The 9,724-nt window shown below is 43.2% G+C and overlaps 1 protein-coding gene across 2 annotated transcripts; it reads right to left on the reverse strand.

Annotated features, from left to right (window-relative positions):
• Window positions 1–1,985, reverse strand: LOC120956796 (cytochrome b-c1 complex subunit Rieske, mitochondrial). 2 transcript variants are annotated; one of them, XM_040378533.2, is made up of 4 exons: window positions 1,713–1,985; window positions 1,001–1,141; window positions 677–924; window positions 1–601 (listed from the first exon to the last, which is right to left on the reverse strand). In XM_040378533.2, exons 1-4 carry the CDS (start codon window positions 1,810–1,812, stop codon window positions 383–385), a joined length of 708 nt encoding a protein of 235 aa, XP_040234467.1. In that variant the 5' UTR covers window positions 1,813–1,985; the 3' UTR covers window positions 1–382. The 2 variants fall into 2 exon arrangements, with proteins under 2 accessions (XP_040234467.1, XP_040234466.1); XM_040378532.2 differs by having other exon boundaries at window positions 1,623–1,983.
• Between the last annotated feature and the right edge of the window lie 7,739 nt (window positions 1,986–9,724).

Genomic DNA, 9,724 nt, shown 5'->3' on the forward strand with positions numbered 1-9,724 from the left:
TAACGTTTTACCAATCAATTTATTACCCAGTCTGGTGCTGTAATTGTTCTACTAGTTAGCGGTAGGTTCGGGTTTTGGTTGCTTTGCTGTTGCCTCCTGCTGTTGGTTGGGGGTTGCCTCCCGCCAATCTGGGTTTTTTTTTATGTTCGATTGGTCGGATAGTCGGATTGAATATGCAAATACTTACACACGCGCATAGTGACACAATCCGGAGGTGGAGGAGGAGGCATCGTCGAAATTGGTTTAGCCGAACAAAAGATGATAATCATTCAGCGTGCGGCTTGCTGCGATTGATACATTCTTCACTACTTTAGCTGAGCGCGGGATTGTTGGTGTACCGTTGTACGGTGGAACGGAACGGGGAGGGGGGTACCAAAAGTCTCTAACCGACAATAAGGAGACCATCCTCCGGGAACTCGTAGTGCGGCACCTCCAGGTTCAGCGGAGCCGGACCCTTGCGGATGCGGCCGGACGCGTCGTAGTGGGAACCGTGGCACGGACAGTAGTAGCCACCGAAGTCACCGGCGTTGGCGATCGGGACACAGCCCAGATGCGTGCACACGCCGATAACGACGAGCCATTCCGGCTTCTGGACGCGCTCCTGAAAGAGGAAAGCGCGGGCATTGTGTTAGAAAGAATCCGTTTGCGCTTTACGATTTACGATTCGTTTACTCACAGCATCATTCTGAGGATCGCGCAGGGTAGCGACGGCCACGGACTGTTCCGCTTCGATCTCCGCCGAGGTACGGTGGCGGATGAACAGGGGCTTGCCGCGCCACTTGAACGTCATCGACTTGCCCTCCGGGATGTCGGCCAGCTTGATCTCGATCTTGGACATGGCCAACACGTCGGCCGACGCGCTCATCGACGACACGAACGTCGACACCAGCGACTTGGCGACGTACGCCGTCGAGACGGCGGCACCTACGGACGGGAGCAAAGGTTGTTGCAGGGTTAACCCATGGGGAACATATGGCTACTGAAACTGCGCCGTACTTACCACCGACCAGCAGGTACGTGAAGGCGGCACGATCATCGGCACTGTCGTTCTTCGCGTTCGGGCGCTTGACCTGGTCGCGGCGGTAGTCCGAGAAGTCCGGCACACGGATGTCGGTGTGGGCACAGCGGATCTGTGTTGCTCCTGTTCGGAAGGCAAAGGATAGAATGAAAAGAAATTGTAGCAAATCATCGATCTAAGTAGACGTTGACAGTTTGGAAGGAGCTTTTTCAGCGGTTTGTTTTGATCGTTCCGTCATGCGCCAGCGAGTGAGCGTTGGATGGTTTCATTCTGGCTTATTTCATATTTTTGATACGTTTTTCCGACCAACAAACGGGATAGAACACTTCCGAAGCCTATTCCGATCGTTTAAATCCAATTTTGGCTAATTTTATGCCAATAGAACCATCTGTTGAGCAGCGATTGCATTACATAACGCAAGATTTTGCACCGTTTTTGTTTTTCACTCTATGACCTGGGTCCGCACGGAACTGTCAAAACCGAACCACCATGTCGTCGTCCTTCGTAGACCAATTATGCAACACAAAAATGTACAGCGCCCCGTTTTCGCAGGGACGATAGTCCTTGATCCCTTTAGCCCGTCCCGTCGGGCAGCGATATTAACCTGTGACGCCAGACACCACCCGCACGTTGTTGCTTGGCAGGCCCGCAGCGGACACGACCGGGATCGGACCCGCAGCAACCGCAGACTTGCCTTCGGTCTTCGCGGCACCGACGACGGCGGGTTTCAGCCCGTTGGTGACGGACTGGGACACTCCGCGGACGGCGGACAGCTTGGCCAGATTCGTCAGCATTGTCGGGGCGGGGCGGGCGTTTGTTCAGCGGGATCAGCAGCAGCCAACGGTAACGGAGAGAAACGGATTCCCGACAGCGGAACACGTACGGGGTGCACTTTTTCGATCGCGCTGGTTTTGCAAGAGTTTCTCGAGGGGGGTGCGATTTTTTTACCTGCCGTGTGTCAAAATCGTACTGCCAAAACGGTTGACAGCTGGACTTGACAGCTTTGACAGTGGCGGTACGCGGTGGCTAGACGATGAGATGTCATTTGCCGAACGGTGAAAATGATTCGAAATTGAACGAGGTTTTACAAACATAGGGCCTCATCGCGAACGAAAGTCGATAAAATTTATCCGATCGGTTAATTTGCTCGAATCCACCGGTGGAATTTATTTTCCACCGGTGGATAATTTTCTCCACCGGTGGATAATTTCTCCACCGGTGGATAACTCTTTCCGATTCGAGTAGCCATTGATTTTGCCTATCTGTCAATCACACTTTTGTTTACATTTAGAGGTGTTGTTTTGCGGAATGAATAAAATAGTAAATTTTGCTTATTTGCGGACCATCTAGTGAAGAATCCACACCAGGCCTTAGGCAGTACTGACTGTAGGCCGATTCAAACAATCCGGGTAAAGTGTAAAACGGGTTGTAGGCTGAACAAGTATAGTTGAAACAAAAGCGTATGAACTGGAGGACGAGGTTTGAATCCTTTCTGAGCTTGCCACCTTCACTGACGCTTGTCCTGTGCCATATACCATGTGCGTCCATCAACTCCAGCCACCGCGAACGTTGGATCCGTGAACGTCCGTATTTTACGCCCTCGTGCAAAAATATATTGAAACAACGCGGTACACTTATTCTGTGCAATAAGGAGTGTCCGAAACCGCTCACGGTCTCTCGCCCTCGCCAGTCCATTATCCTGGCCTTAATGACTGACGCCTCCAAGTCATCTGGCCACTTAAATTTAAACCTACTACGCCCTCTCCGCAATTGCGGATTTAACCGTAAGCGGACTGATTGGCCGCAGGAGGCTCCGTGGATATAAAGTCCAGCATATATGGTGTGTACAGTAGTCTCATCGTGGACCTCCATGAACGATAGAGGCACCATGGACGAAGAGACTCAAAGACTACTGGGGCCCATATATGAGGGATTCCGACCAATACCCCCCACTCCCCCAAGAAAAAAATTAAAGTGTATTTGATTCAAAGCCAAGAGATGAAATCTCCCCCCACCCCCTCTCCCTGCACAACACCTGGGACGATCGTTTCCATGCCTTGAACAAGGACCGTCCACTGAAGACTGGCGAGCTTGATACGACAATGAGTGTGCTTCCACACGTACGATGATGATTGCGTCTGATTTGATAAAAATAAAATAACTAAGTTAAAATTGTAATGTATGTGATTCAGAAGAGAAGCTATTCAAGTGTACATATTCGTTTGAATGGATGAACAAAAAAATTCATTGGGTGCAGTAGCGGGTTTACAGTGTCAGGGGCCCTAAGCAGTAAGCATGGTTGAGGCCCTCTGTACGGGGTGGAGGGGTACTCAGCATCCGTCTTTGATTATGTAACATTTCAACTTACATTTTGTTGCTGCCGGGGGGGGGGGGGGGGGGCTCAGGGTTCGTCTAGCGCGGGGCCCCAACGTCCATAACCCACGGGGCCTTCCTTGCTAATACAGAGTTATATTCAACTGTTATAGATAATGGACTAAAGATTCCGTGGCCCCTCATTGACGGGGCCCCCCGCAATTGCTTACTTTGCTTACCGTTAAACGCGCCACTGATTGGGTGGCACGTTTGTCACGAGGCGTGGAACATAGCGATGTGTGTGTCAATCCGAACACTCCCGGGCTGTACCCTTCCATAAGCGACCCTGAGCTTTTGGGGATAGTCCGGAAGGTATGTACAAGTAGGCACAACACCTTCGATAGGTGCAAAACAACGCAAACGATTCCGACCGGAACTCGCCGCTCCAACGGATATGAGTTGCTTATAATTTCTTGTACCTAGTGATAATACTGGTCTTCCCAATCTCGTTACATTTACGTGTCGGAACCGATTCTAACATGCCATAAGGCCATAATAAGGTTACATAAGGTTGGATAAAAGAGAAGGATTAGCAAAAAAGGATTTTTTTTGGTTTCTTATTTCTTAGCTTGAACTATAAAAACAAGATACCTGTTATAAACCTAAATTTATGTGTTTTGATTATTTATTAAAAAAAACTGGTAAATTTATATTTTCTAAAAAATAATATTTTAGCTAAATCGAGTGATAAAACATCTTAGATAACTCAAACAGCGATAAAACATCCTTTTTTGCGAGCTGTGAAACATGGTTTTTAATATTATTTAGTTTTCCACTGTTATATCAACTGGGGTGGAGCAGTAGATATGGCTATCCGACTGAAATGGTTTTTTTATATGAAGTTTTCAACTGCATATCCCACTGCTCGACTTTTTAACCACGTTGCTATGGCGGCAAACACCATTCCACTCCACTGCCAAACCGATCGGTTAGCGAAGATTCTGATTGAGAAAACGCAATTGGATAACATTGGATTTTTGCTAACCGATCGGCTAAATTATCCACTCCGTTATCGACTTTCGTTCGCGATGAGGCCCATAGTTTAGGAAAAAAAAATACTAATTTTGCTCAATCATCTTTATTGGCTGATGAAAAGGCCTCAAAATGTTTGCATGTGATAAAGTAGATAAAGATAGCGTGATAAAATGACGAAAAATATACGAGTTCCTAAAAGTCCCTTGGAAGCGCTCGTTAAGCGCTGCATCCCAAATAGCCAAAATTGCTTGAGCAGCTAATTTTGGCATGCTAAAGATCGCTGCTTGAATTCGCCTTTAGCAGTAGATAAACAGCTTCAAAGTTCAAAGGTGGTCCTTCTAAATAGCGCCTAAGCAGTTTCCTTATGCCAAGGTGCCGGGGATTATTTTTCTTTGTGTTTTATTTTCAAGCAAGCGTCATCGATGAAATAAACAATGGGATTTGTTTTGTTTGTGTGCATCTGTATCTGTGTAGGATTTACAAATTCCTTAATTTTCATAAATTACACGAAATGTACCACAATTTACTGTACAATCACAATCACTTCACTCAAAATCCCTTCTTCAATTGACTTATCTAACTTGTGCAGCAGCAATGAGATGATTGACGGCACCAGTCTTTGACACTTTGACAAGAGCCACCTCGTACCGATGCCATGCATTAAAAAGCTATAAAGTTCCATCAAGTTCGGTACGCTTTCTTAACAAGCCTTCAAGTTCCATCATGAACCATACACATCAGGGCAAATAGTCGCAAGGTTCCAAAAAGTACCGAGTGCTTGTTAAAAAGCTCCATAGCTAGGCAAAGTTCCGTTTCATCTCTTAATCAGCCACAAAGAACGACATCGGAACGATTTTTTGTTCGAACAGCCCCAAATCAGCTATGGAGTTCGAGTTGGCTATTTGGGCAGTGTAGTGTTGAAGACACTTGTAAGGTTTTATTTTGGTAGTTGCAAATTTAAACTTCAAATTCATAACGAAATTTTTCATGGAAATATTTCAAAGCCATTTAATTACAGCTAAATGCTCTGCTAATCGCCTTCAATTTGCCACCGATTACAAGGCGATTAAAAGATATTAAACGGAAATTTGCGGGTAGCGGTATATAGCCCAATTTTAGATGAAATTAGTCTAAACACCTTGCAAAAAAAACGACACCAATATAATGATGAGTTCCAAAACGCGATCTATTGAGCAAACCAGTGAGGCTGTAAAGCTTTCGTTTTGTTGTCTATGGACATTTAATTTTAAAGTCGTTTGAGCTTAATATGTAACGCTTGAGCCATACTGGTCCAGGAACTGATCCAAACTGAATATCGGTTCTGGAACAGTTTCAAACCGTGCATCGGTTCTAGAACCATTCACGGATCAGGTCCAGGGGTCGGCATGGCTGCCCACAACACTTTAAAATTCTGATGGACCAACATAGCCTAAAAGTTTCCTCACCTCATCGCGGTATTACTATAAGGTATTACACAATTCTAGTCTGAGTCTCAAAGAAGGGACACGTTTGGTGTGTTGTATAAGTAAACTCAAGTGGCCGAGTTAACGATGGTAATCTTTTTCCGGTCGTTGACGTTGGCCCTGTTGTGTAATGATTGGCATGAATTCTGTAAGCCCATGTAAGCTATGTCATCTACTTCGTGCAGCTCATAGAGTGTGTGTATAGAAATATTATTATGCAAATATAGACAATCAAGATAAGTTAGCATGCAACCATTGACAGGTCTGTAATATCCTATAAAAAGCGCGTACCAGTCTACTTCGAAACCAGTGAGCCTACACTGGAGTGCGATAGTAGTATCATGAGCAATATACTTCTTTCTATATCTTTTATATGTTTCATGGTATTGTGTTTCGTGTGTGTGGATGGCCGTAGGATATTATTTGAAAACGTTGTTCAAGTTTCCGGACACGATCATATGCTCATAGATTTACGGGTGCGAAAGTTCAACCGTACGTTAACGGTACTGAATGGATCAATGATCATTCCCCATTGGATGGATAACAATTCTCAGGTAAGATTAGTGATTTTCGGAATTACCAACATTGTTACATAATCCCTTTGGTTTGCAGCTTTCGTTGGATCTCTTTTACAGCCGGCTTGGTAATCAGCAATTCAATCACTACCCGATGAAGTTCCCTTCGTGCGGGACCTGTAGATTTATCGATCACATGCACCGGAACTATGGGAAGTACCTTGTACCGTTGAAAAAATTTCCGGCATTAGGCGAATGCCCTTTTTCACCACGGTCCGTGGACATTGTTGACTTTCCATTCCCGGAGGAAGCGGTCCCGCTAGTAATGCCGCTAGGGCTTTGGAAAGTGGTTATAACCCAACGAATGAACGGGGTTGAAAAAATGATGTTCTACTATCTTATAAAATCTGACAACTTCTAAGGAGGTAGATTATAGGGTAGCTAATTATAGCTGTAGTAAAATGTGCCGTTATGCTGCACCATGCATTATCCTAACGAGTCAGGTTAGCATATTCGAGAGCACCAAACCATGTAAAAAATACACAAAAGTAAATGTAGTAATAATGTAACAGACAATGTGTGTTGTAGTCAAAATATAACAAAAGATAGATTAAAAGTTTTGCTCAATTTCATACTAAAACATCTCATCGGAACATGTCTGACCAATATGTCACCTTCACTTATATTTTCCAATTCATTCTCTGCTCTTACAAGTACTGTACTTCTAACTGCCTCAGATGTACCTTGGAAAGTAAGTAAGTAAGTAAGTAAGTAATAGTGATGGGCGCCTACCGGGTCGGAGCCATCTAAACCAAGGTTTGTCAAACTAATCGACATAGTTTTTTTTTCGGAAGAAGCGGTTCCGCTATTTATGTCGGTCGGACTTTGGAAGGCGGTAATAATCGGACCCAAGAACAGTGTAGAATGGCTGGCCTTTTACTATCTTATAAAAATTGATGATTAACGACTAAAATCAAATATCTGTAGAACTTCTTAAACGCCCAACGACTTAAACGACTGGAAAATCAAATATCCGTTGAAAAAAAAGAAAGCTCCATAGTTTTACTGGTTTGCTCATTAAATGACGTTTATAACTCATCATTATATTGCTGTCTTTTTCTTGGAATGTGTGTTTCGACAAGCTTCATTTAATTATGACATGCATAGTCTTCTAGCTTTCCGAGTAAAAATCTATATGAATGATCGTATGGTCAGGTACATGGGTATCAACACCATCGACCATAACTCAAATCTCACTTGCTTCTGTATAGATGGTTCATATTGGAGTTTAATATTCAAACAATCATATTGCCGTTCTAGTTCTAGCGGTGCATAACTTCAATGCGATACCATATAACAGTACAAAAGGAAGGAGAAAGCTCTCAAAGCGAGGAAAGCGCTCCACTGGTTGGGGGGTCGCCACCCGCTTTTTTTTGCTATTTTTAGAATGCTTCAGTCGTTCACCGTCTGCTAAACGAAGTCTTTCTATATTCCATTTAGGTAGAGAGCTTGGGTTGTTTAGAACTCGTTTAGTGGTCGTTTAGTGGATTTGTGGCACTTGGGTTGCCTATCTCACCCGACCCTTAGGACCAAGGCATAGATTAAAAGCTCATTAGATGTGTAGCATAGGTTCGACACCCGACACTACTAGACTTAGCAAATTAAAATTAGAATTAGATTAGAATAGCAAAGACACAATTATTAGTATAACATCCGCTATAATAATCTGCAGTAAATTCATTACATCCTAGACACAAACCGCACACTTGTAACTAAGGCTAGAATGAAACAGCTAATGAAATAGCATGAAAAGTGGCAAATAAAGTGAGTTTGTATAAAAGTGCAAATACATCCCGTCTAGTCTCAGGAGCGGCACTAAGTGATGACAAGTTCACTACAGATGTTAAGTATACTGACCCTGGCTGTTGCGCCCTAAATCACCAAAGGGCTTAGTATAAATTACTAGTATTGGATATGAGTAAAGCATAATATGAATTATTTAGTAGACTAGCATACACAAAAGCGATGGAGCATATTGCGCAATGAAATTTCGCGCATTCTCGCTTATTGCGCATTCTCGTTATAGAATTAATTATACCTTGTTATAGGACTAACCGCTTCAGTGTTTTATCATGCACATCTATTATTAACGGAAGTAAAGTAGTGATTCGTGAGTTTTACATGTTCGCCTACAATCGGTGATTATTATCGAGGATCGAGGTAACTTGCTGCTGATTATTATAAAAGTGCATTCAGTGCACTGTATGTTAGTATAAATAGCTCGCTTTTATAGAAAAACCTGCTGTTTCCAACTCACTACACTGTTTTATATATTTGATCTAAATAAATTGCAACACCAGTATATTGTGTAATATGAAGGGCTGTATCAGTTTATTAAAAGTGTGTACCTTTATACTGTGCATCGTTTCTGTGGCTGGCGTTAGGATAATGTTTGAAAACTTCGAGCAACTGTCCGGATTTGACGAAACACTGTTCGACTTACGTGTGCGCAAGTACAACCGTACGATGAGTGTGCTGAACGGATCGATCATCATTCCTCATCCGATCAATGATACGACGGAGGTAGGATTTGAGGATGGATTGATGGATGGATTGTGCTATCGATTCGCTAAACCACACCATTCGCGTTGCAGTTCTCGCTGGATCTCTTTCACAGTCGACTAGGAAACCAGCAGTTCAACCACTACCCAATGAAGCTACCATCGTGTGGTTGCTGTAGCTTCATCGACAACTTGCATACTAACTATGCGAAACAGATTGCACGGATACAGAATATACCAGCAAAGGGTGAATGTCCGTTTTCGGCCAGGTCAATAAACTTCATTGACTACGCGTTTCCGGAGGATGCGGTACCGTTGGTGATGCCACGAGGACTTTGGAAGGCACTGGTAACAGGGCGAAGAAATCGAGTGGATAAAATGTCCTACTATTTTCTTATTAAAGCTGACGATCTTTAAGCTACAACTACTTTTGACTATTTTGCGTATATAGATTAATGGGGTTGTAACACAAAAACAAAAAATTTGAAAGAAATACTGTAGTTTGGAAGCGATGACAGTGCATTTGAAATACACAAAGGCGCTGTTAGAGTGCAAAAAATAAACAAAATAAAATAAAAGTCATCGCAGGTACATAGCTTTAACAAGGATTAAGTAAATCAATAACATGCTATGCTGCATATAACCGAACTTTATAGTACATGTACCACTAATTTTATATTTTATGGTACAATTAGATAAAATGATACAATGACCATAAATAATGGCATGATCAAGAAGCGTTCAATAACAAGTTGGTATAGGTAGTTAGTTCTCCATATATGTTTGGTATGGTAGTGATGGTAGTGGTATGTAAACTAT

This window comes from Anopheles coluzzii, chromosome 3 (genome assembly GCF_943734685.1).
Source record: "Anopheles coluzzii chromosome 3, AcolN3, whole genome shotgun sequence".
Lineage (NCBI taxonomy): Eukaryota > Metazoa > Arthropoda > Insecta > Diptera > Culicidae > Anopheles > Anopheles coluzzii.

Excerpts from the sequence above, each read along its gene's own strand:
- LOC120956796 (XM_040378532.2), bottom strand. The coding sequence starts at position 1,812 with ATGCTGACGAATCTGGCCAAGCTGTCCGCCGTCCGCGGAGTGTCCCAG. Across the intron at positions 925-1,000 it reads CACGTACCTGCTGGTCGGTG|GTGCCGCCGTCTCGACGGCG; the intron begins GTAAGTACGGCG and ends TCCCGTCCGTAG. Across the intron at positions 602-676 it reads GCGATCCTCAGAATGATGCT|GAGCGCGTCCAGAAGCCGGA; the intron begins GTGAGTAAACGA and ends TTCCTCTTTCAG.